The 27,549-nt window shown below is 41.3% G+C and overlaps 1 protein-coding gene across 7 annotated transcripts; it reads left to right on the top strand.

Annotated features, from left to right (window-relative positions):
- The first annotated feature begins 4,036 nt into the window (after nucleotides 1-4,036).
- On the top strand, nucleotides 4,037-19,351 carry LOC116268549 (zinc finger protein 285). 7 transcript variants are annotated; one of them, XM_031662472.1, is made up of 4 exons: nucleotides 4,037-4,103; nucleotides 8,395-8,452; nucleotides 12,326-12,452; nucleotides 16,908-19,351. In XM_031662472.1, the coding sequence occupies exons 1-4, from the start codon at nucleotides 4,051-4,053 to the stop codon at nucleotides 18,536-18,538; spliced, it is 1,869 nt and encodes a 622-aa protein (XP_031518332.1). In that variant the 5' UTR covers nucleotides 4,037-4,050; the 3' UTR covers nucleotides 18,539-19,351. The 7 variants fall into 7 exon arrangements, with proteins under 7 accessions (XP_031518332.1, XP_031518336.1, XP_003915724.2 ...); XM_031662476.1 differs by having other exon boundaries at nucleotides 4,060-4,103; nucleotides 8,409-8,452; XM_003915675.4 differs by having other exon boundaries at nucleotides 4,069-4,194.
- The last annotated feature ends 8,198 nt before the right edge of the window (nucleotides 19,352-27,549 follow it).

The raw sequence follows: 27,549 nt of genomic DNA, 5'->3' as shown, positions 1-27,549 counted from the left end.
GATTTGTTCCACAGGTAAACGTGTGCCATGGAGGTTTGCTGCACCTATCACCCCATCACCTAGGTATTAAGCCCAGGATGCATTAGCTATTTTTCTTAATGCTCTCCCTCCCCCAACCCCACCCCATGTCAGCCCCAATGTGTGTTGTTCCCCTTCCTGTGTCCATGTGTTCTCATTTTTCAGCTCCCACTATAAGTGAGAACATGTGGTGTTTGGTTTTCTGTTCCCTGATTAGTTTGCTGAGGATAATGACTTCACATCACTAGTGTTTTTTTTAATGTCTGCATATTTCTAGGACTTTATTTCTCTGTTTGTTAATGCAAATTACATGTATGTTTAAGATAATATTTGCTTATGTTTTAATTTTTTTAAGGTAAAATGAAAGTCCCATTGCTGGCCGGGCGCGGTGGCTCAAGCCTGTAATCCCAGCACTTTGGGAGGCCGAGACGGGCGGATCACGAGGTCAGGAGATCGAGACCATCCTGGCTAACACGGTGAAACCCCATCTCTACTAAAAATACAAAAACTTAGCCGGGCGTGGCGGCGGGCGCCTGTAGTCCCAGCTACTCGGGAGGCTGAGGCAGGAGAATGGCGTGAACCCGGGAGGCGGAGCTTGCAGTGAGCTGAGATCCCGCCACTGCACTCCAGCCTGGGTGACAGAGCGAGACTCCGTCTCAAAAAAAAAAAAAAAAAGGAAGTCCCATTGCTGTATCAACCTCCTCTCTCGTTACTTTCATTTCTCTCCCAGAATTACCATTATTAACAATTTCACCTTCGTTGTTTCAGATCGGATTCTATATATTTACACACATATTTGTTTATAGTTAGGAATAGAATTTGGGTTTTGTGTGTTTGTTTTTACTTAAGTGCTGCCATATTGACTATCTATTCTGCACCTTGTCTTGGTTTGGTTTTTTACATTGCCTCGGAGATCGTTCCATGTTCATACATATACGTTACCTTATTCTTTTTCACTCTGCATAACATTTCATACTATGGGTATCTTAGGTTAATAAACTGCTATCGGTGAACATCTACTCTTTTATCTTAATAACTCTGCAGTGAACTGTTTTTGTACATATTCCTATAAATGTGTATTTCTGTAGGATCATTCCCTAGAAATGGTAAATTTAATAATTGAAAAGGAATTTTATTTTATTGTTCATTTTTAATTTTTACAATTTATTTTCTTATTATTATTATTATTTGAGACAGAGTTTCGCTCTTGTTGCCCCAGCTGGTGTGCAGTGGCATGATCTTGGCTCACTGCAACCTCCACCTCCCAGGTTCAAGCGATTCTCCTGCCTCAGCCCCCCGAGTAGCTGGGATTACAGGCATATGCCACCACACCTGGCTAATTTTGTATTTTTAGCAGAGATGGGGTTTCTCCATGTTGGTCAGGGTGGTCTCGAACTCCTGATCTTGGGTGATTCACACGCCTCGGCCTCCCGAAGTGCTGGGATTACAGGCCTGGCCACTGTGCCTGGCCTAGGAATTTTCTTTTAAAAGGCTGAACCAATTTATAGTCTAACCAGAGTAGATGAGATGTTCATCTCCTCAAGCACACAATAAAACTGGCTGTTACTTTGGGAGGCCAAGGCAGGAAGATCACTTGAGGTCAGGAGTTTTCACCATGGCCAACATGGTGAAACCCTGTCTCTACTAAAAATACAACAATTAGTGGAGCATGGTGGCAGATACCTGTAATTCCAGCTACTTGGGAGACTGAGGCAGGAGAATCACCTGAACTTGGGAGGCGCAGGTTGCAGTGAGCCAAGATCACACGCCACTGTACTCCAGCCTTGAAGACAGAGCAAGACTCCAGCTCGAAAAAAAACCAAAAATCCTGGCTCTTATTAATCCTTTTAATTTTTAATTTTGTTCCATCAGGCGGACAATTATGGCATTATATTACTGAGAATTTTTCCAGGTAGGAGATATTGGTCATCCTCCTTTTTTTTTGAGACAGGATCTCACCCTGTCTTTAATACAATGGTGGGATCAGAGCCTCAAGCGATCCTCAGCCTCCTGAGTAGCTGGAACTACAGGTGTGCACCACTGCACCTGGCTAATTTCCTTTTAAATTTTTTTGTACAGTCGAGGTCTCACTATGTTGCCCAGGGTTGTCTCAAACTCCTGGTCTCAAGCGATCCTCCTGCCTTGGCCTTCCAAAGTGCTGGGATTACAGGTGTGAGCCACCTCTCCCTGCCTCTTCATCCTCTTATAAGCTTATTTCTTTGTATTTCCCTTGCTATTTACTCCTTGTCTCTTTCTGGTTAGGTATTCATCTTATTTATGAACTCTTTTTGTGTATGTTTTCTAGGTTTTGATCTTTTTTCTTCTGTTATATGTATTAACAAGAAAATTACTTTCAACCTGTTGATTGACATGTATTTTCATGGTGATATGTTTTAGAAAGTAATATTTCTTAATAAGATGAATCATATTGCTAAAAGTAGTAATGATGAATTTCCATGCATTACTGTTGTACTATAACAATTTTAATATATTGATGGATTTTGTTTGCTGCTTTTCATAAAATTTTGCAGTTCTATGCATTGAGAAATCATTTTCCTTTAGTTTTCTGGCTTTTTTTTGTTCTGTTATGGTATAATTTGGTTATCAAGATTATACTAGGATTTGTGCTACTAATGTAAGAAGTTAAGAAGCCTCCCAAAGTGCTGGGATTACAGGCGTGAACCACCACCCCCAGCCTGGGAGCCTTTTTGACATGCACTTTTCAATAATTGACAGATGCATAATGAAAAAATCTAAGCAAGCACACAAATAAGCACGTAGCAAATTTAAATAGCACAGTTAGCAAGTTTGGTGAAAACATAAATGTATGCATATCCATCGGATAGAGGACACACATGGTTTTCCAATAGACACAGATGTCACAAAAATTAACCTTGTATTAGGCCAAAAATAAAAATATTCCTGAACTCGTTAAAGTTCAAGTATGTCAGATTAAATCAAGTAATCCTTCAACTTAGAGCAACGTATAAGAACATCAAACATGTAAACATCAAAAGACACAGATAAGCCAAAAGAATTTCACTGTCCCTTTATGTGCCCTAAGTTGCAATGTCAAGCTATAGTTGGATACTATTCAACCATTTCCTGCCCATTGCCTAGAGGTGGGGGTCTTCACTTACCTGTCTAGTCCAGGACTGGAACTGCCTCACAATCCCTACAGCTTGAGCGTGCGTGGAAAAGAGAATGCCAGCCAGATACTCCAAACAGAGCCTCTGCCAGCAGGACCAGCGGACCATTCCTAGGAGAGATTGTTCTCACCCGTTATTAGGGCTTTCGTCCAGGCTAAAACTGTGGGCCTCTAATGGAATTCTTATTCAATTTTCTTACCCCATTAGGGTACCCAAATTTTTCTTTAATAGAAATCTTAAATCTTAAATGCAATAACATACAGCAAAATAAAGCCTAAGGCCAAACAAGGGGAAATTTTCAAAAAAGAATCTGAAAACTTCCCGTTTTCTTGTTATGCTGTGTTGTGTCTCTTCTAGGAGGCTCTCAGTACTCCTGCAATTCCGCTGTTAAGGATTCAGACAGTGGTTGTTAATTCTTTCTGCTTCTCCTGAGACTAGGAAACAAATTACAGGGCTATGTTATATCGCAAGTGTAGATTATCCAGAGTCTTCATCAACAGAAACAAAACATGGTGAGGGGCGGGGAGGGAAAATATTTAAATGAATTTTAATTGAAAAGTTTCGTGGTTATAACATTGAAGGACATGGCTATAAAAGTCTTCATCATAAAAGTCTTCAGTAAAATGGTAAAGTGCTCATTTCCAAGTAGTAAAATATTGAAACTTTTTCTTTTCATCGTTGATAGTGATTTATTTAACATTTCATTAGTGATTTATTTTACATTTCATTATTTTATCGTTATTATGATTGCCATTATTTTAGACGAATGCACGGAAGTCAAAGGACTTCCGGCCAACCCCTGACTTCACCCGGGTAGCCTTGCGAATGGTCACAGTGGCGCGCGGGGCTTTCTGGGGATTGTGGTCCATAGGCCTCCTAGCGCATGCGCCGTGGTACCGGACGCATGCTTCAGGCGACATTGTTTGGGATGTTGGGGTGAGTCCCGCCTGGACCGCGCCCCTCTTGGAGGCGTAGCCAGGAGTAGGGGTGTCGGATGTGCAGCTGTGACCCGTCCCTGTGGACTGAAGTAGGAGAAGTGGAAGAGGGGACTGGTGACCAATGATAAGGCCTCGTGGGTGGGGTAGGCTGGGGAAGTTCAGCGGCGCGACCTACCAGGGATGGGATGGGGAGAGCTTGGGCTCGGTTTGGGGAGCAGCCCTGGGTTTGAGAAAACAGTGCCTCTTCTTCACGTTTCGTGAAAGCGACTCGCGCTGTGCGTCCTCGGGTCGAAGCTTAGTGTCAGTCTTGGGATGTGCATCTCTGGATGAGGGCAGGGGGGCCCTGGCTCAGGGTTCAGGAGTAATGGCTGGGTCTGTGCGTCCCTGAATGGGATAAGGGATTTGCCTAATCAGCGTGTCTCAGGGTATAGAGGATGGCTTGGGCTGTTCCCGCTCAGTTTGGTGGGGCCGATTCCGGCTCAGCACCCCTAGGTTCTTGGAGGGGGAGTTGTCTTGGGTCTGAACTCTGGATTTTGGCAGCTCTGACTCCAGCGGGGCATTTCTAACGTCAGGGCAGAGGTTCTGGCTTCTGGCAATAAAGAAACAACTCAGACCGCAATAACTCTGGAGTTTAATGTCACCTAATTTATTTTGAAAAGAACTGCCCCAGGCCGGGTGCGGTGGCTCACGCCTGTAATCCCAGCGCTTTGGGAGGCCGAGGTGGGCGGATCACGCGGTCAGGAGATCAAGACCATCCCGGCTAACACGGTGAAGCCCCGTCTCTACTAAAAAAGATACAAAAAATTAGCAGGGCGTGGTGGCGGGCGCCTGTAGTCCCAGCTACTCGGGAGGCTGAGGCAGGAGAATGGCGTGAACCCGGAAGGCGGAGCTTGCAGTGAGCCTAGATCTCGCCACTGCACTCCGGGTCTCGGCGACAGAGCGAGACTCCGTCTCAAAAAAAAAAAAAAAAAAAAAAGAAAAGAAAAGAAAAGAAAAAACTGCCCCAAATTATTAACTCCATTCTCACCTCACATGCTGTGAGCCAGGGAGTAGGGACTTTGAGGATTATAAAGCAGATGAGCAAATATAAGTTGTTAAATTGCACTCAACAAATTTGAAGTTTGAACGCTCTCTGTATATTTGATAAAGTTAGAGAATTTGTGTTAATTATTTTAGGTGTAATAGCAGCATTTGTTACATTTCTGATTGTGTTTCTGGGCAATTGCAGTTCCAGATTCAGCTGCACTTTTCCTCTAGGTCCTCATTCCCTGAAGAGGTTGATATGGGCTTCTGGTCTCATTCCTGATGCATTCCTCAGATCAGAGTAGTTGTCAGGTTGAAGGATGAGAAAGGCATTTGTGTGCGAGAGCTGTGTGGACTTTGGCAGGTAGGGAAAAAACAAGAGTCTTGAGGTGCCATGTGCCCCATGTCTTTGGCTGCCCCACCTTTTCCCCTGCTGTCTGCCCTGAAAGGCCACAATTGCCTTCTAGCCTTGCTTGTCTTTGGCCAATGGGAATTCTCAACAGAAAAGTTTGGAGAGAGGAAGAATTGTGATTTGGAGTATCTTGTCCCCCAGTTCTCTCTCTGCAGGATTGTCACAGATTAGCTGCCCTTCTAACAACAGATCATGGTTTGGGTGGCCCTGGCCACACAGTCCTCTCAGTTCCTGGCTCCAGGGACTGCTCCCTCCCCTTACCTCTTAAGACCCAGGTATTATAATGGCACCTCCCTGTCACTTCCCAGGATAGAGCCTTATCCACTGTGATTTCCTTACCCCCAGCCAACACCATTGTAAGCTGTCTGTTTATTAAATTCCCCTCAAATTTGAATATGCCATTCTGGTTCCTGCCACGGCCCTGCCTTGATACAGGCAGGTAGTGTCTGAAGCCAGAAATTCAGGAAACCAAACCCCCAACCATATATGTGTGAGTGCATGTGTGTAGATGTGTGCTTGAAAATAAACCTGTCCCATTTTTGGCTCTTAAGTGAGAACAGGTACTGGAAGTAGAGGGTGAGTTTATGTCTTTGCAAATGCATCTAATGTATAATATCCAAGCCAATTCTATTTCTGCATTTGTTAATATCAAGAAACATTGATTGAGTGCTTGTTAAATGATAAGATCCTTACCAGGTACAGTGGATAAAAGACTACAGCTTGGTTATTTTTGTTTTTAGGATTTGTAGTTTTTCGACAGGAGAAAGGAGGAGTGTTTTCCTTGTAGGTTTTAATTATTGTAAAACGATGTAATTCATGCTGTACTAATGAGTTGAATACTCCTTATTTTGCCCTTTGTTGAAACCCAAAATAAGATATGATTAATGATGTCTCTTAAAGGTAGGAAAGGAGAGAAAAGGAGTCCAAGGATTTACCAAAAAGACATTTCATAGTCTTTTAACCTGTTTCTATAACCCTGTAAGCTGCAATTCAAAGGGTAGCCAACAGACCAGTGCCAATAAATGATATTGGTCTGTGACCAGATAATTTGAGAACTTGAGTTTAGATGTTTAAAATTTTGTCTTATCGATTAACATAATAATAACAACTGGGCTTTAAATTGCATACCTTCTTAATTTCCTTATTCCAGTGATTTCTTTTTACTGTATCTTACCAAAATATCAGTCTGTGACAGACTGAAAGTAACAGTAATAATACTTTTAAAACTCGTCCTTTATCACAGATAGTCTGAAAAGCAGTATCTGAGAAGGCAGAAACATGGTTTTGGGCTTTTATTTTTTAATCTTTGTAGTTTCCACAGTGCCTAAAGTGGCAATTTTATACAGTAAGTGTCTCCACAAAGGCCAGAGACAATTGTGTTTACAGGGTTTATCAGATGGAATCCCAAGAAAAAATAAACAGAACACTCAAATTGGGTAATTTGAGAAGAGCTTAATAAAGGCACAATCTATAAAGTTGTAGGCAGTCTGTGGTAATCAACAAAGGATATTGCAATATTTCAGAGCTAGTGATAGCTCTGAGGCAGGATAACTTACTGCCTTTAGGACTGAAGGGCTAAGTGAAGAGGCAGTCACTAAAACCTGAAGAAAGATTTATGGGATGACAGCTGCCTGATGGAGGCCACGACCTTTGGTAAATGGATATGGAACATAGCCATTCCACAGCTTACCTGGGGGGATAAATATCCCGACTTCACTCTTGTCCCTTCCCTGGATCTCTTGCTGGCTTTCCCCATTGGCTGAACCCAACTGGAAGCTAATTGGCAAGGGAATCCACTGATAAAAGCAGAACAGGAAGGGGCTTTAGTGTATATGAAGTGGCAAGCTTAGAAGGTCTGTGTCTATCTACTTTGGACTACCTGCAGTCTGAGAACATTTATAGTTCAGTATACTGTGAGCATTTCCAGAGCAGAGGATGTGTCTTTTATGTCATAGGTGTGTCATCAATATTTGCAAAAGCAGGGGATAGAATGGGTGCTGGAGAGATAGTTTAGGAAGCCAAGAGTCAAGGTGTAGATGTTTAAAATTTTGTATTATTGATTAACATAATAATAAAAATTGAGATTTAATTTGTATATCTTGGCTAACCTCAAGTTTTTTAGACCACAGGCCTAGCCATACAAAATCAAGTCTTGCATGTGAAAAGTGGAAATAGCAGAAGGTCCCTGTCATCCTGAGATTGCTCTCTCTCTCTCTCTTCTTTTTTTTGAGACAACTCTGTCTCTGTTGCCCAGGCTGGAGTGCAGTGGTGCAATCACGGCTCACTGAAGCCTCCGCCTCACAGGTTCAAGTGATCGTCCTGCCTCAGCCTCCTGAGTAGCTGGGATTATAGGCGCCCGCCACCACAGGCAGCTAATTTTGTATTTTTAGTAGAGACAGGGTTTCACCATGTTAGCCAGGCTGGTCTCGAACTCCTGGCCTCAAGCGATCCACCCATCTTGTGTTCCTAAAGTGCTGGGATTTCAGGCGTGAGCCACTGTGCCCAGCCCTGAGATTGCTCCCTTAATCAGCAATTCTGGGGCCTCTTTTCCTGCGAAATTCAGATGTAGATTATGTCAGTTCATTCACAAGTCTGAGCAAAGGAAAAGAATGTGCAGGTTTTGACCCAAAACCTTGAGGAGAGAGAGAGGAGTTACACAGTGGTTTGAGATTGAGGGACTGGGGCCAAATTGAGGGAAGTCTTGAGAAGGTGGGAGTTCAGTCTGTTCAGAGTGAGAAGAGATGATATCTAGGGAGTGGAGAAATTGTGAGAAACTTTTACAGATAAGGAAGGAACAAATGTTCATTCATAACTTGTTGAATCCATGATCTCATGGATTCTTTCTTCTTTGCAGTTCTGCTTTTCCAGAATCCTGCCCTTTCCAAAAGGAAGACGATATGATTAAGTTCCAGGTAAGTTAAGGGTTTCTTTCTCTTTAAATATACTGTTCATTCTGAGGAACCAGACACTTCTGTTTTCTGAAAGGAGGTCAGCATTTTTTGAGTGACTGCTATGTATTAGGTACTTTATCTTGCTCATAATGACTTTGTGAGGCAGGCGGTTTGACTCCCTTTATAGAAGTGAAGAAATAACTCACAGATTTCAAGATGTCTGCTTTGGTGCTACTCTAAGTGTGGTTCATGTACCAGTACCAGTACCAGTCCATGAACTGCTTGTCACTGCCCCATGAGGGAAAAAGAATCAAGAGTAAGTTCAGAAACTTTTATAGCAGTTTGGTGTTGCCACAGCATCTGAGTGCATGGGCAGCATATACATGACCATACTCTAAATGTCACTGGTCTAGTTCAATAAGTAGCAAGATTTGAATGGGTATGTATTGGTCAGAGTTCAACCAGCAAGGCAGAACCAGTAAGAGATATATATTAAGAGATTTATTGTAAGGAATTGACTTATATGATTATGGGGGCTAACTAGGCAAGTCCAAAATCTACAGGGCAGCCCATCAGGAAGGGTAGGCCAGAACTCTTGGACAGACTGAAGCTACTGTCTGTGGGGGGAATTTCTCCCCCTCCCAGGGAAGCCTCAGTTCTGCTCATAAGACCTTTCAGTTTATTGAATCAGACATCCTCAGATTAGTTAGAATAATCTCCCTTAAAGTCAACTGATTATGGACTTTAATCACATCTACAAATTATCTTCACAGCAATACCTGGATTAGTGTTTGATTCAATAACTGAGGACTGTAGCTTAGCCAAGTTGACACATTAAAAAGACCATCACAGTGTGGAGGAAGGATTTTCTTTTAATCATGAAAAAAATTAATTATGAAAATACACAAAAAGAGCAAATGGTATTATGATCCTCCATTTGCAGTACCCATCATGCAGTTTCAACAATTAACTTTTTGCCAAAGAGATTTGCTTAATCTCTTTTTCCGTTTTTTTCTTTCCCAAAGTATTTTAAAGAGGCATGTTATTTCACACTGTATTGGTTTTTCTCTGAGTACCTCACTCTTGTATAGTCCCTTATTATATATGCAACTAAAATGAATGAGCTCACACTTTTATCCTTCTGCCTAGAAACCATCTTGCCCAAGTCCAAGATTCATTATGTCCATTTTCTATCTTCTGACTTACAGCAACAGTTTACCAAATGTTTACCACTACATCACCCAGGTCACCATTTTTCAGCCTCCTATAACAGCGTCCTCAATGGTTATCTCCTGGACCTAAAACCAATGCCATGAATATTTGGTAGCACTCTGCTGGTTTTGATTAGCTTGGGTGTGTCCTCATAGTGAAGACAGAGGGGCAAGAGAGCAAGTGGACACGTGAGATCTCTCGAGGCCCAGGTTTAGAACTGGCACGTTATCACTTCTGCTTCATTTTGGTAGCCAGAGCAAGTTCCATTCCAAGTCCAAACTAAAGGGGTAAGGAGACACACTCTGGTCCTTTAGTGGGACTGGAGAGCATGGAAGAGGATATTTCTAAACAGCAATCTAATTTACCACACTCTCTATGTATTTCAGTATATATTTCCTTAAAAATGGACTAATGAGATAATCAATAATTATTTGGTATTATCTAATACCCAGACAATAATCAAATTTCCCTGATTATCTAAAAAAAAAAATTTTTTTTAACAGTTAGTTTGTTCAAATGGGATCTTAACAAGGTCTATACTATCATATAGTTGGTTGTTACATCTCATAATCTCTTTTAATCCAGAGAAATCTGCCCCTCTACTTTATTCTCTCCTGCTATTGACTTGTTATAGAAACCAAGTTTGGGCCGGGCGCGGTGGCTCAAGCCTGTAATCCCAGCACTTTGGGAGGCCGAGACGGGTGGATCACGAGGTCAGGAGATCGAGACCATCCTGGCTAACACGGTGAAACCCCGTCTCTACTAAAAAATACAAAAAACTAGCCGGGCGAGGTGGCGGGCGCCTGTAGTCCCAGCTACTCGGGAGGCTGAGGCAGGAGAATGGCGTAAACCCGGGAGGTGGAGCTTGCAGTGAGCTGAGATCCGGCCACTGCACTCCAGCCCGGACAACAGAGCGAGACTCCGTCTCAAAAACAAACAAACAAACAAACAAACAAACAAAGAAACCAAGTTTGGTGTCCTGTGTTCTTTCCTACATTTGGAATGCATTTGTTTGCTTCCTTTTGGTGTCTTTCAATGTGTTATTCTATCCACAGTATTTCTTGTAAGTGGAAGCACCAGATGCTTGAATAGATTTAGGTTTAAGGTTTTACAAGAATACTTCATAGATGGTTTTACAAGAATACTTCATAGAAGAAAAGATTTAAAGATTTTTGCATGTGTTTATTAGTTTATAAAATTTGGTTTCTTAATATTTTGAGGTTGTCCTTGTACCTGTATCCTGTGACAATCGCTGCCTAGGATTCCTACAAGGGATCCATCCAGCTACAAGGGTGGTGGAGAAATGAGTGTTTTATTTTCCCAGGCTCTATAGTTGAGGCAGAGAATGGAGAATGGGGAGTATGCTGGGTGAACCTCTATTCCTAACCCCTTCTCCCTACGTTGGAACACCCCAAGCAGGCTTCAGGGTATCTATTTCCTGAATGGTTAACTCCAATTCAATTTTGTTGCCTCTAACAGTAGTGCTACTGAGAGAGTGGTGCTATTAGGACAACAGTGCTGACTCCCCTAGATTTTGGTTTTAATCATTGTCAGATTTTGGTAGTTGGACAATTGTTAGTAACATATTCCTTGTGAAGTCCTTTGTAACTGCTTACAACTTTTGTTTGAAAGCTCTGCTTTATTTAGAGATGCAGAGTCTATTGAGAGAACATATCTGTAAATACTTAACTCTGAGCAGTGTGATATATGCAGCGATAGAAATATTTTATGTAAAAATTGGTTTCTTGATTAGGAGATGGTTATTAATATCAGCTTATTCCCCACATTCTTTTATTTTGAGAAATTTCAATTTATCAGGAAGATGAAAGAATAGCATAATGTGTAATCTTCACCTCAATTCATCAATTGTTCAGAATCACCCACAAACATATGCATAATATACGTATATACACACACATATCTATATTTTATTTTGATGACCCACTTGGGGATAAATTGCAGGCATCATTATAATTCATCCCTAAATATTTCAGCTTATAGCTCCTAAGAATAAGAGCATTCTCCTACATTTCCACATTACTGCTAACATACTGAAGAAATTTCACATTGATACCACTATTTTTTAATACCTAGTTGATATCGAAGTGTTCTTATTTATCCTAATCTCCCTTTTCTCTTTTGTGTTTTTTGAATCTAGGGGCCAATGCTTTTAGTTACCCTGTCTTCTTAGTTCCTTTTAACATGATAAAAATAGATTAATCTGCCATGAAAAAATGAAAATACCAAATCTTGGTGTGTGATGAGAAATGAACTCATGGAACACTACCAGACTTATGTATTGGCACAACACCTTAGTGTAGATTTATCTGCGCCTGTTTCCTGGGCCATATTTTATAATTTGATTAATATTGTCCTTTGGGAATCCCTGATCCAACAGGATTAGTGTCCTTATGAGAGAGACTCAACACAGCTTGCTGTCATTCTCCCTATGCCACGTAAGGACACAGTGAGAGGACAGCTGTCTACAAGCCAAGAGAAGAAACCTGAATGAAACCTATCTTGGTGGTACTTGATCTTAGACTTTCCAACCTCCAGAACAGGAAGAAATAAGTTTATTTTGTTTAATCTAGTCAGACTGTGGTATTTTATTAAGGCAGCCCAAACAGACTAAGACCAGTCATTTGTGTGGATGATTGATGTGGCGTGTGGTTGATGTTTTAGGAAAGGGTGACATTTAAGGATGTGGCTGTTGTCTTCACCAAGGAAGAGCTGGCACTATTGGATAAAGCCCAGATAAACCTGTACCAAGATGTGATGCTGGAAAACTTCAGGAACCTTATCTCAGTGGGTGAGTAACTGAGCATCAGACCACTGAACCTGTTTCTTCAAATCATCATTTCAAACCAGATAGAATATTCCAGTTAGATCACAAAAAGATGCATTGGCCACTGGAAAGAAAAATCCTAAGAGATTCATGTGCAGGTTAGAACCCTGCAGTTAATGAGCTTTTACAGATCAATGTGAGGATGTGGCCCCTTGTGATGTGAGGGAGCTCTCCCCAAATCTCATACCCCTGGCCTGTGGGCATTCAGTGCATGTAGTAACCCCTCCCTCCCTACTCACACATTTAGGCTCTCATTCTTTCCTCATATTTCTCAGAATGAGACTGATAAAATTCACACATCACCAACGGCCTTGATCTATTGGTTGCTTCTGGAGAAAAATCAATGTTTATCCAATGTTTTGGATAAACCAGTGTTAAAGGAACCAAGGGAGAACTTTGGTTTCATTGGCAGTTACAATAGCCAACACTTACTGGTATGTAGTAAGTGTAATCTAAGTGTTGGTTTATTTGATTACTTTTTGATAAATATCTAACCTCATTTTTATTTCTCAGAGGTTCATATACAGTTATGTGTTACCTAAGTTTAGTTTATGAGATAGAGATATGGTTTGGCTATGTCCCTACCCAAGTCTCATCTTGAATTGTAGCTCCCATAATTCCCACATGTTGTGGGAGGGACCTGGTAGGAGGCAACTGAATCATGGGGCAGGGGTCTTTCTCATGCTGTTCTCATGAGAGTGAATAAGTCTCATGAGAGCTGATGGTTTTATAAATGGGTGTTCTCCTGCACAGGCTTTCTCTTTGCCTGCCGCCATGTAGGACGTCTGTTTGCTCTTCCTTCACCTTCTGCCATGATTGTGAGGCCACCCCAGCCATATGGAACTATGAGTCAATTAAACCTCTTTCCTTTATAAATTACCCAGTTTGGGGTATGTCTTTATTAACAACGTGAGAGTGGACTAATACAGATAGTTACTGTTATTATCCCCCTTTTATGATGTATTACTCTGTTTTCACACTGCTGATAAAGACATACTCGAGACTGGGCAATTTACAAGATAGAGGTGTATTGGACTTACAGTTCCACATGCCTAGGGAGGCCTCACAATCATGGTGGAAGGTGAAAGGCACGTCTCACATGGTGGCAGACAAGAGAAGAGCGCTTCTTCAGGGAACCGCCCCTGCCCCCCCTTTTTTTTTTTTTTTTTTGACAGAGTCTGGCTCTGTAGCCAGGCTGGAGTGCAGTGGTGCTATCTTGGCTCACTGCAACCTCCACCTCCCGGGTTCAAGCAATTCTCCTGCCTCAGTCTCCTGGGTAGCTGGGACTACAGGCATGTGCTACCATGCCCAGCTAATTTTTGTATTTTTAGTAGACACGGGGTTTCACCATGTTGGCCAGGATGGTCTCAATCTCTTGACCTCGAGATCCGCCCGCCTTGGCGTCCCAAAGTGCTGGGATTACAGGCATGAGGCACCGCATCCAGCTGGAAACTCCCCTCTTTAAAGCCATCAGATCTCATGAGACTCATTCATTATCATGAGAACAACACAGGAAAAACCCGCCCCCATAATTCAATCACCTCCCACTGGGTTCCTCCCATGACACATGGGAATTGTGGGAGTTACAATTCAAGATGAGATTTGGGTGGGGACACAGCCAAACCATATTATCCCACCCCTGGCCCCTCCCAAATCTTATGTCCTTACATTTGAAAACCAATCATGCCTCCCAACAGTCCCCCAAAGTCTTAACTCATTTCAGCATTAACTCAAAAGTCCACAGTCCAGTGTCTCATCTGAGACAAGCCAAGTCTAATCCGTCTATGAGCCTGTAAAATCAAAAACAAGTTATTTACTTCCTAGGTACAGTGCAGGTACAGGCATTGTGTAAATACAGCTGTTCCAAATGGGAGAAATTGGCCAAATCAAAGGGGCTACAGGCCTCATGCAAGTCTGAAATCCAACAGGGCTGTCAAATCTTAAAGCTCAAATGTGATCTCCTTTGACTCTATGTCTTGCATCCTGGTCACACTGATGTAAAAGGTGGGTTTCCATGGTCTTGGGCAGCTCTGCCCCTGTGGCTCTGCAGAGTATAGTCTCCCTTCTGGCTGCTTTCATGGGCTGGTGTTGTGTGTTTGTGGCTTTTCCAGGCACACGGTGCAAGCTGTCAGTGCATCTAGCATTCTGGGGTCTGAAGGACAGTGGCCCTCTTCTCACAGCTCCACTAGGCAGTGCCCTGGTAAGGACTCTGTGTGGGGGCTCTGACATGTGGGAATTATGGGACACGACACGTGGGAATTATGGGAGTTACAATTCAAGAAGAGATTTGGGTGGGGACACAGCCAAACCATATCAATGAATGAAACAACTGAGTCACAGAATTAATAACTTGCCCACGATCACAACTGCTTGTAAGAAGAACTAGGATTTGAGCCCTCCTAATCTGGCCCTAGGTCCTATGTTTGTAATAAATAACCTCATGAAACCAAAGTGTAAACTGTAGACACAGGGCCTTTTGCATAAATCTGCATATCCTTGCAGTTGTTTCTCAAACTGCAGGATAAAACCCTCTTGGCGAGTCCTGAAATCAAATTACTGTGTCATAACTAGCAATTTTTAAAAAGCAAAGTAGATTAATAGAACAGAAAACAAAAGAATTTATCAAAGTGCATTGCACATAGTATGTAAGTATCAGCTGATAAAACTTCTGTTTTAGTGACCAGTCTGTGTTGATGCTTGTGCCTATTCCTACTGAGTCACAATGCCGATTTTACTGTGGGTTACAATCAAAACAATTGGGAAACCACTGCTTAAGCCCATTCGGAGCAGCTCATGGTCTCCCTTTCCCTGATACTATTTTATAAACTTAAAGTCACTTTCAATTAACCCAGAAAGGAGCTTGAACCAAAGCGGTATCCAGTGGGACTTGACTATGATATTCATGCCATTTTGAAACCCATCTTAGGGTCCCAAGAATATGATCATCCTCTTCTGCCTCAGGCCCCTGTTTGTTATATACCACAGTCTTGCTTCCCTGGGTGCCAGGCCATTGACAGTGCCACGGTATCTGTTCCCCATTCTCATAGTCATGGCTGTTTGAGATTCTGCAGTAACTTAAAAGGGTAGAACTTAAGGAAATGGATTGTAGGATCTGAGTGGTTTCTATCTTTTCATGAAGACAAAGAACCTTGGGGAAAATAAAAAGGATGTCTCTTAAAGCTCATCTCGGCCGGGTGCGGTGGCTCAAGCCTGTAATCCTAGCACTTTGGGAGGCCGAGACGGGCGGATCACGAGGTCAGAAGATCGAGACCATCCTGGCTAACACGGTGAAACCCCGTCTCTACTAAAAAAATACAAAAAACTAGCCGGGCAAGGTGGCGGGCGCCTGTAGTCCCAGCTACTCGGGAGGCTGAGGCAGGAGAATGGCGTAAACCCGGGAGGCGGAGCTTGCAGTGAGCTGAGATCCGGCCACTGCACTCCAGCCCGGGCGACAGAGCCAGACTCCGTCTCAAAAAAAAAAAAAAAAAAAAAAAAAAAGCTCATCTCAGAAGTTTAACATATGCATCCCCGCACAATGCCAGGACCATATTTCACAATGTTTATCCCCATTTCCATCCCCATTGCCTTTTCATCCCCATCCCCTTTAGGCTCACCATGTACAGTTGTGCAGGTTGTACACAAAGATACATGATAGTCCTCCATACGACAGTGATGTGAAGGAAGGGAAGCTATCAGGAGATAGGACTTGTTGCTTGTTTCTGAAACCTCTTGTGACTCTTTGGGTCCCTCACTCTGCCCAACATATAGAAAACACTCCATCAATATGTATTATTTATATACACACATACACTACATAAAATGGGAGCCTTTCCCATACCTTTTGTAGCAAGATTATTGAAAGCTTTTTATCGACTACTCTTATAGCAGGGAGGTGAATTTCTTCCTTCATAAATTTTTCCTAAGACTTCCTTTTTTTCTTTTTTTGTGGCGTGGGGGTGGAAAGATCTTGCTCTGTCACCCAGGCTGGAGTGCAGTGGCACAATCTTGGCTCACTGCAGCCTCTGCGTCCCAGGATTAAACAATCCTCCAACCTCAGATTTCCAAGTGGCTGGGATCATAGGCAAAACTGACCCAATTTTTAATTTTTTTTGTAGAGATGGGATCTCACCATATTGTCCAGCCTGGTCTTGATCTCCTGGGCTTGAGTGATTCTCCCACCTCAGCCTCTCAAAGTGTTGCTACTACAGGCATGAGCCACTGCACCTGGCCAAGATTTCTCTTAATTTCCCTACAACACTTGATTTCTAATTGGCAGCTCACAGGTTAGAATTACCATGGCTCTAATTGTTTCACAATTAGAACAGGGACAACTTCCCACCCCATCGTATTTCATTTTCTCAAAACCTCTGGACAGATGATTGACTTGTTCTCTTAGCCACATTCTCTTTCTTCTCATAGGAGATGGGATTAAAAACAACATTTTGAATCTTCAGGAAAAGGGGTTAAGTTACCTTTCGCAAGAAGTGCTTCGTTGCTGGCAGATTTGGAAACAAAGGATCCGGGATTTAACTGTGAGTCAGGATTATGTCATGAACCTTCAAGAAGAGTGTTCCCCACATTTAGAAGATGTTTCCCTCTGTGAAGAGTGGGCAGGCGTGTCTCTTCAGATTTCTAAAAATGAAAACTATGTAGTAAATGCCATTATCAAAAATCAAGATATCACAGCATGGCAAGGCCTGACACAGGTTCTTACCCCAGAATCGTGGAGGAAAGCCAACATAATGACCGAGCCCCAGAACTCTCAGGGAAGATATAAGGGAATTTACATGGAAGAGAAATTGTATAGACGTACTCGGCATGATGGCAGCCTCAATTGGACCGCACGTGATCATCATGAGTCCCAAGAATGTAAAGGAGAGGACCCTGGTAGACACCCCGACTGTGGGAAAAACTTGGGTATGAAATCAACAGTTGAACAACATAATGCGGCCCGTGTAGTACCACAGCCTTTCACATGTAATAACTGTGGGGTGGCCTTTGCAGATGATACAGATCCTCGTGTCCATCACAGCGCTCACCTAGGAGAAAAATCTTATAAATGTGACCAGTATGGAAAGAACTTTATTCAGAGCCAAGATCTTATTGTTCATTGTAAAACCCACTCAAGCGAGACTCCCTATGAGTTCCACGAATGGCCTATGGGCTGCAAACAGAGCTCACACCTTCCCAGATATCAGAAAGTCCCCCCGGGAGACAAACCCTACAAATGTAAAGAATGTGGCAAGGGCTTCAGGCGCAACTCCTCCCTTCACAACCATCATCGAGTCCACACAGGAGACATGCCCTACAAATGCGACGTATGTGGGAAAGGGTTTGGATTTAGGTCACTTCTTTGTATTCATCAGGGAGTACACACAGGGAAAAAGCCCTATAAATGTGATGAGTGTGGGAAGGGCTTTGATCAGAGCTCCAACCTTCTTGTCCATCAGCGAGTCCACACTGGAGAGAAGCCCTACAAATGCAGTGAGTGTGGCAAGTGCTTTAGTTCAAGCTCCGTTCTTCAAGTCCACTGGAGGTTTCACACAGGGGAGAAACCTTATAGGTGTGGTGAGTGTGGAAAGGGCTTCAGCCAAAGTACACACCTTCACATTCACCAGAGAGTCCACACAGGGGAGAAACCATACAAATGCAATGTGTGTGGAAAGGATTTTGCATATAGCTCTGTTCTTCACACTCATCAGAGAGTTCACACTGGAGAAAAACCATATAAATGCGAAGTGTGTGGAAAGTGCTTTAGTTACAGCTCATATTTTCACTTACATCAAAGAGATCACAACAGAGAGAAACCATATAAATGTGATGAGTGTGGTAAAGGCTTCAGTCGGAATTCAGATCTTCATGTTCATCTCAGAGTCCACACAGGAGAGAGGCCCTATAAGTGTAAGGCATGTGGTAAGGGCTTCAGTCGTAATTCATACCTCCTTGCCCATCAGAGAGTGCATATAGATGAGACACAGTACACACATTGTGAGCATGGCAAGGACCTTCTGACTCATCAAAGACTATGTGAGCAGAGAGAAACATTATAAACATAGTAAGTCAGGGTTAAATTAGGAAAACAGAAGCCACACTGTATTCCAGATGATAGAGGCTTACTCAGCCTGTGGGAGGGCTGGAGGAGCAAAAGACAGCAACACTGCCATCGATGATGTCAGCCTGCAGCACTGGAGTGTGCCAGGCAAGGATTGTGGATTTCAAGAACTTCTGTGAAGTTCCCATTGACTGCTGTATGCTGCAATGGCAAAGTAGGTGACTCTCGACAAATGGGTGGTTTTTGGTAGTGGTTGTAGTTAAAGGTCAAATTTCCTTTAAAGGGTGTATCCAGGAAGGAAATTCTAATTGGGATGATTATGGTAAGGTCTTCAGTTCAGCCAAAGTCTTTAGATATTTTTTAGTCCCCACTAGAAAAATACTCTCTGTATGAAGAACATTCAAAAGTGTGCTCAGAAATGAAACCCATGCTCTTACTATGAAAGAAATTAGTACTCAGGTTTTCCATGAGATTCTGTACACAGGTGAGAAGCTCTAAAGAAGTGGTATTTGAAGGATATGGCAGAGGCAGTGCTGTGTTTATCATTTCCTTGCAAATAAGGCTCTGTTTCTCAGTAACCCCTGCAGTTAAGAATGTGCCCATGTGATTGAGTTCTAGCCAATGGAGTGTGAGCAAAAGTGATAGGAGCCACTTTCTGGTCTAACCTTTACACACATCCTCAGGCTTCTCTATCCCTGCCAAGGTGACCTTGGAGGCTGCTTATTCCAGACTGGGTTGATAGAAGGTCACTATCTGATCTGTGTTGGATTTCTTTTTAGAGTAAGAAATAAAAATTCATCGTGTCTCACCACTGAGATTTTTGGTGGTTTATTTTGTTACTGCAACATTTCCTAGGCTATCTTGACTAGCATGGAGGGATTTTATAGCAATATGTTTCATTGTCATTGGAGTCCATATACAGAAGTAACAATATAATTCAGAGTTCAAAACTTTTAAATCTTTAAGGCTTGATGTGGCAGTGCAACCATCTAAAATGGTATGGATGCGATTTCTTCAGTGATAACTTCATTCATTGGTGTGTCCACCAAAGAGAAATGTTCCAGATGATATAGCTGTGGTAAAACTTTATGGAAAAGTACAACCCACAGTCATAAGAAATCTCATACAATAGAGAAACTCTGTAATGTGGGATGCTGAATAAGTTTGTCAGCTCACACCTTAAAATGCGATTAAAAATTAACTAGAAGGCCGGGCACAGTGGCTCACGCCTGTAATCCCAACACTTTGGGAGGCCGAGGCGGGCGGATCCTGAGGTCAGGAGATCGAGACCATCCTGGCTAACATGGTGAAACCCCGTCTCTACTAAAAATGCAAAAAATTAGCCGGGCGTGGCAGCAGGTGCCTGTAGTCCCAGCTACTTGGGAGGCTGAGGCAGGAGAATGGTGTGAACCCGGGAGGCAGAGCTTGCAGTGAGCGGAGATTGCGCCACTGCACTCCAGCTTAGGCGACAGAGCGAGACTCCGTCTCAAAAAAAAAAAAAAAAAAAAAAAAGAAAAACCAATATTGAGATTAATTCATTGGTGGATTCTACTAAACAGTAAAGATGTGAATTGTAAATAAACCCAGAAATGAAAAGAGAAGGGAACTCCCACCCACCCCCAGCTTGTCTCATGAGGCCAGCATTAAGCTGACAATACCAAACCAGACAAAGAAATTATAAGGAAAGAAAACTACAGATGAATATTCTTCATGAACTAAGTGAAAAATCCTGAATACAGTAGTCCCTTGGTATCGGTGGGGAATTGGTACAGGGACCCTTATGGATATCAAAATCCATGGATTCTCAAGTTTGTTATGTAAAATGGCCATAGTATTCTCACGTAACCTTTTCATATCATCCTGTATACTTCAAATTATTTGTATACTTCGAATTATTTCTATCCCTATACAATAAAAATGCCATGTAAATAGTTGTTATACTGTATTGTGTTTTTTATTTGTGTTATTTTTATTGTCGTGTTGCTAATTTTTATTGTTTTTTTTTCTTAATATTTTTGATCCCTGTTTCTTTGAATCTGTGGATGATTCTGTAGTCTCCAATGGCTTGAAGATCTCGATGACAGAGATTGAGGTGACCACGGGACCTGGAAAGTGAGGAAAGAAATCCAGGGAAAAAGATGTCAAGCAAAGAATTGCCCCTTATTCTACATTAAACTCGGCCCAAATTTCAGACTGACTGACACCCAGAATATATAAAGACTTGTACAATACAATATTAAAGAGCCCAACATCTCAATTATAATGGGCTTGAACAGTTACTTTACAAAGGAAGACATACAAATTGTTAATATAGCCCGTGAAGAAGTATGACATTATTGATCACCAGGAAAAAGCAAATGAAAACTGCAGAGAGATACAACTACACAACCACCAGAATGGCAGATATTAAAAATACTGATAACAGGCCAGGCGCACTGGTTCACACCTGTAATCACAGCACGTTGGGAGGCCGAGGTGGGCAGATCATCCAAGGTCAGGAGTTCAAGACTAGCCTGGCCAACATGGAAAAACCCCATCTCTACTAAAAATACAAAAATTAGCTAGGCATGGTGGCAGGTGCCTGTAATCCCAGCTACTCGGGAGGCTGAGGCATCACTTGAACCCAGGAGGCAGAGGTTGCAGTGAGCCAAGATCATGCCACTACACTTCAGCCTGCATGACAAGAGTGAAACTCCGTCTCAAAAAAAAAAAAAAAAATTTACAGATAACAGCAAATGCTTGTTAGGATTCAAAACAATCAGAAATTGCACATATTTTGGGAGGCAATGTAAAATTAATCTTTTGGGAGATGATCTGGTGGTTTCTTAAGCAGTTAAACACATCAAGCAATTCTAATCATAGATATTTATTCCAGAGAAAAGAAAGCATATGCCTGCAAAAAGACTTTTATAAGTATGCTGCAGGATCTTTATTCATAAAAATATTTAAACAATTAAAATGTAAGTAAGCTTCCAAAGACATATATTCATGCAATAGAACATCACTCAGTAATAAAAAGGATCAAATGACTGATATGTGCATCAACATGGATGGATCTTAAAAACACTCTGCTCAAAGAATTGTAATGCAGAAGAGTACTTACCGTATGCTTCCATATATTTCATATTCTAAAATTGGTAAAATTTATGGTGGAAAAGTAGAACGGTGGTTGCCCCTGGGGGAAGGAGTTAGAGACTGACTGGGAAGTGTCATGAGGGAATTTGTGGGGGTAATGTTAATGTTCTGATGGATAAGTGGTAAGTAAAATAGCTAGATGGATGGCTAAGACATAAATGTTGCCAATTTTAGAATCTAAGCTGAGAATATATGGGTGACTATTGTATAATTCTTCCAACTCTTCTTTATGTTATACAATTTCAGGGCTAGGCACAGTGGCTTCTGCCTGTAATGCCAGCACTTTGGGAGGCCAAGGTGGGAGGATCACTTGAGGCCAGGAGCTTGAGACCAGCTGGGCAACATAGTGGGACCCCATCTTTGCAAAAAAAAAAATTAGCCAGGTGTGGTTGGGCACACCTATACTCCCAGCTACTTTGGAAGCTGAGATGGGAAGATGGCTTGAGCCCAGGTGGTCAAGGCCACAGTGAACTGTGATCATGCCACTGCACTCTAGCCTAGGTGACAAGCTGAGACCCTGTCTCAAAAAAATTTTTTTTGTAGTAAACTATTGAGAAAAACATAATTTTGAGTGAAAAATTTTAAAAGAGTTTTATAACACTATATATATATATATATATCTCTCTCCAAAATTCCATACATTTTGCCAAAGGACATACCAGCAATAGACACACGTTAAACAGATCCACCTGGCTACTGATGCAGCAGGGGAGAAAATGAGAGTGGGTAGTGGGGGATATAATGGAATAAATAAATGATATGGTTTGTTTTTTTCTTTTTCTTTTATTTTATGTATTATTTATTTATTTATTTATTTTGAGACAGAGTCTCGCTCTATCACCCAGGCTGGAGTGCAGTGGTGCCATCTTGGCTCACTGCAGACTCTGCCTCCTGGGTTTATGCCATTCTTCTGCCTCAGCCTCCTGAGTAGCTGGGACTACAGGCGCCCGCCACAACGCCCGGCTAATTTTTTTGTATTTTTAGTAAAGACCGGGTTTCACCGTGTTAGACAGGATGGTCTCGATCTCCTGACCTCATGATCCACCCACCTCGGCCTCCCACAGTGCTGGGATTACAGGCGTGAGCCACCGCACCCGGCCTTTATTTTTAATATGTATGCCCTCAAACATTCTCCTATTCAAATAAATATTTTTATGTTCACATTTTATTCAGCAGTTCTATGTAAACAAACTAGGAAGACGGTCTGTGGAAGTTTTATCTGTGTTGTTGCCAAAGGCTTGTAATATTTCTTGAAGAATATTTTCCAGAAATAATTTAGAAGTGATTCACAATTGAATCTTGTATGCCAAGAATACAGCACATGAACAAAACATTCTCTGACCGTGGATCAATCTTTTCATCTCAAAATTCCATAGATTATTTTTATATTTTATTACTACTTTTAATGTTGCAGACAATAATTAAAATGCAAAGCTTATTTTTTCATTCCTTTGAATTGACTCAATACTTTATTCTTCAGCCTTGCCATTAAAAAATTTCTCAATGTGTACAAGTGCATCTCTACAAGTCTCTTCCTCCTTTTACTCTTACTCTTCCTCCTCCTACTTCTCCTCCTCCTACACACCCTCGCCTTCCTCCCCTTTCTCCTCCAGCTTCTTCTCCTCCCTCCAATATGTGATTTTGCCCGTGAGGATAAATTGTTTATTCTCTCTTAATGATTTATTTGTTACCATCTGCTTCCTTCTCTAATCCTCATTTTTTCTCATTAGCTTATAAGATACACCTGATCAATATGCTTATATTCATTATAGTTTCTCATTATTTTTAGCCCTTCCCTCTAAGTTCTGAAAAAAGTTATATGCCATGTATTCAGTTTCCTTTGAAGCATATCATTGATTTTTTAAAATGGACTTTAAGAGCAGTTTTAGGTTTACAGAAAAATTGCAGAGAAAGTATTAATATTTCCCATATACTCTCCTTTCCCCTGCCCAGTTTCTTCTATTATTTGCATCTTGCATGTGTGTGACATATTTGTTACAACTAATGAACCAGTATCGATACATTATTACTAACTAAAGTCTGTGGTTTACATGAGGGCTTACTCTTTGTGTTGTACATTCCATGGGTTTTGACAAAGCATAATGTCCTGTATCCACCATACCATATCATACAGAATAGTGTCACTGCTTAAAAATACCTTGTGCTCTACCAATTAATCTCCCACCCCTGAACCTCTAACAACCACTGATAACTTTACTGACCTTTAGTTTTGCCTTTTCCAGATTATCATATAATTGAATTACAGTATGTAGCTTTGACAGACTAGCTTCTTTCCATTAACAATATGCATTTAAGGTTATTCCATGTGTTTTCATAACTTCATATCTGATTTCTTTTTATGGCTGAATAATACTCGATTGTATTGATGTACCACAGTTTGTTGGTCCTATATCATTTTTTTTTTTACAGATTTAAATATCACTCACATTCAGAAAAGTGTCTAAAATATAAATATACATGTGAAAGCATGAACATAAAATGAACAAAGCTGTATAATCACCACCCACAACAAAAAGTGAAGTATGATAGAGTTGCAAAAACCCCACTCTCACAGCATCATGATGCTTTCTTCCCCATGAAAAGAAACCACTACCCTAAGTTTTAAGATTCCCTTGCTTTTCTTTATATTTTTACTATTTAAATGTCCAAAATCATCCTACAGATGAATTTTGCATGTCTAATGAACTTTGTACCAATGGAATCACACTGCATCTACTGGGTTTCTCTAGTTATTTTGCTCAACATATTTATGGGAGTAATCATGGTGTTGCATGTACAGCTAAAGTTTGTTCAATGTCCTTGCTCTTACCTTGTGTAAATAACAAAAATATTTATCCATACTATCGATAGACATCTGGAGTATTCTCAGCAAGTCATTGTGATGAATGATGCTGTATGAACATTCTTATATGTGTATTTTGGTACACATTTCTTATGGGTTTATACACTGAGTAGATTTAAAGTGTCATAAGAAATGCTTTTCAAATCGGGCTCTACAATCCACCAGCCTTAGATTGTTGCATATAGTCGGAGGTATAGGTCAATTTCAGTTTTATTTCACAATACTCAATTTAACAGCAACATGTATTGAATATTTGCCCTGTTCCCATGGCGCTGCAGTGCCACATTTGTTGCAATTCTGAAGTCAACATGAGAGTGCATGTAAAATTTAAAAGATCTACCCATAAATTATTAAAATTAATTAGATTAGTTGGCAAGATTGAAGGATAAAGAAGCAAATGTGGTATTTAGTAGAAATGGTTGGGGTGAACATCATTATTTTCTTCCCCGTCGTAGAGGAAATGTTTTCAGTATTTCACTGTTCCTTTTGATATTTGTTGCCATTTTTGTAGATCTTTATTATTGCTTAGTTGCCTAAATTTTCTCGTGATGAATGGGTGATGAATTTAATCAAACTCTGTTTTTCAGTTTTTGATACCTAGGTCATGATGTGTTACCCTGTTATATATTGTTGGCGACATTTTGTTCAGGATTTTTGCAAGTTAGTATTTATGATGAGATAGACCTGTCATTTTCTTTTTATCTCTTTCTTTTTTCTTTTTTTCTTGAGATGGAGTCTCGCTCTATCACCCAGGCTAGAGTGCTAGAGTGCAGTGGCACCATTTCAGCTTACTGCGATCTCCGCCTCCCGGGTTCAAGCGATTCTCCTGCCTCAGCCTCCGGAGTAGCTGGGACTACAGGTGCGTGCCACCACGCCCCCCAAATTTTTTTTTTGCATTTTTAGTAGAGACGGGGTTTCACTGTATTAGCCAGGATGGTCTTGATCTGACCTCGTGATCCGCCTGCCTCTGTCTCCCAAAGTGCTGGGATTACAGGCCTGAGTCACCGCGCCCAGCCAGACCTGTCATTTTCTATTCTAATGAAGCCTCTCACAAATTGTGTCAGTGTTATTATAGTGGCCTCATAAAGTTAGTTGGAAAGTGTTTCCTATTTTGTTATTCTCAGGAATAATTTTAAGATGAACATGATTTCTTCTTTAAATATTTGGTAGAATTCACCGATGACACCAGATTTCAATGCCATACTCTTTTATCTGTGGCTTACTTAAAAGTGCTTTAATTAATTTCCAAACACAGTTTATAATTTAGGGTCCACTGAGGAGATAGAAACCTTACCAATTATTTGAAAAGAAAAATTCACGTATTACAGAGTTGGTAGCTAGATTTCTGAAAGAGCAGAAAAAGAACTCTAATATATGATAGAAGTAGCAACTGCTGGAAGTAGCACGTGCAGCAAGCAGCAACCACCTGAGGTCTGCGGAAACAAAGTGAAGAGACAGGAATTACTAAAACTTAGAAGTCTAGAGGAAGGTCATGCTCTTCTGAAACTCAGGCCTCTGAGGAGAGGCCAGTGTTGGCTGGTTCTGCTGTCTCTGAGCTCAGAAGCAGGGCCCTGCAGTTTCAGGACTTAGACAACTAAGGATCAGTCTTTGGGAAGTTGTTTAATAATGTTTACAAGGAGCCATGATGAAATTGGTTATTCAAGTGTTAGAAAAACTGCAAATTAGGCAGCTGCTACAAGAAAAAGTACTGTTGACTGGCAGGCACAGGATATAGTATATCTCCCTGCCCCCACCTCCCCTATACTCTTCTGCTAATAGTTGCCCAACACAGAACCAGATTGGGGGTGTGGAGGTCGGGAAAGATTGGCTGCAGATTCCGCCATTCCAGCCCCATAAAGCAGAGTGAAAAATGGTGGGTTTGGAGATGAGACAATATTTATTAAATGCACACATGAATCATTTAGTTGTGTTTTTATTGATTTCTAGCCAAATTTCATTGTATTCAAAAACATATTTAGTATTTCAGTGTTTTGAAATCCCTTATTATTTTACTCATTTGTACAAATCTTATGTGCTCTTGAAAAGATGTGCATTTTAGTTTTTGCTAGAATCTTTTGTTCCCCCAGCTTCATATAGGTGTCAAAAGTGCTGCAGAGCTTCTAGGCTTTTCAGATCCTAGACTAGACCATTCATCCCCAGGAGAAAAGTAGCCCCAAATGCATAACTGTCTCAACTGTTTCTGAATTTTGACCCACCATTTCTCCATTATCTTGTCTTTTGATGCCTTTTGACATTTAAAAAGTTTGCTAACTTTTCATCTGCCAGATGTTTGTTCCAAATCACTAGTTTTATTATTACTAGAAGTGGAAGTACACAAAGTATTATTCTGTCCCTTGTATTTTTAAATTTTCCTTTCATTTTATCAAAAAACAAAACAAAACAAAAAAACCCTTACCCATTATCAGATTGATCCTCTTTAATAGGTAAACCATATGTATTTTCAAAAACATTTCCTTGGAAAGGAGTTGTTAAGAATCAAATAGTCTCATCTCTTAATAGTGCCTTTTAAGCCACTGAGCATTTTCAGATTCCTTTTCTTGATTGAGTCAACCCCTTTACCGTCCTCCCTAAATCATCCTGTCCTCCATAAGACAACTTACAGTGTTTGCTATATCAAGAGCAGGGTGAAAATAGGTGATAGATTTTTCTCAAAGAAGAAAAAAATTTCAAGATTTTACAAGGGACGTATCCCTTCCCATAATAGTAACATTTTATCTGTATCACTACAGCCCTTCCATTTGGCTTATGACTCGCATTTCTTTCTTTCTTTTTTTTTTTTTTTTTTTGAGACGGAGTCTTGCTCTGTCGCCCAGGCTGGAGTGCAGTGGCACAATCTTGGCTCACTGCAAGCTCCGCCTCCCGGGTTCATGCCATTCTCCTGCCTCAGCCTTCTGTGTAGCTGGGACTACAGGTGGCCGCCACCGCACCCGGCTAATTTTTTGTATTTTTAGTAGAGACGGGGTTTCACCGTGTTAGCCAGAATGGTCTCG

This window comes from Papio anubis, unplaced genomic scaffold (assembly GCF_008728515.1).
Source record: "Papio anubis isolate 15944 unplaced genomic scaffold, Panubis1.0 scaffold66, whole genome shotgun sequence".
Classification (NCBI taxonomy): domain Eukaryota; kingdom Metazoa; phylum Chordata; class Mammalia; order Primates; family Cercopithecidae; genus Papio; species Papio anubis.
Note: the sequence above shows the minus strand (reverse complement) of the source record. Positions and strands in the feature narration are given on the sequence as shown.

What these genes read in the sequence shown, in the direction of transcription:
- LOC116268549 (XM_031662472.1), top strand. Translation starts at nt 4,051, where the DNA reads ATGCGCCGTGGTACCGGACGCATGCTTCAGGCGACATTGTTTGGGATG. An exon ending in ACATTGTTTGGGATGTTGGG is followed by an intron (nt 4,104 to 8,394) that starts GTGAGTCCCGCC and finishes TCTTCTTTGCAG; the next exon opens with TTCTGCTTTTCCAGAATCCT. An exon ending in CAGGAACCTTATCTCAGTGG is followed by an intron (nt 12,453 to 16,907) that starts GTGAGTAACTGA and finishes TTCTTCTCATAG; the next exon opens with GAGATGGGATTAAAAACAAC.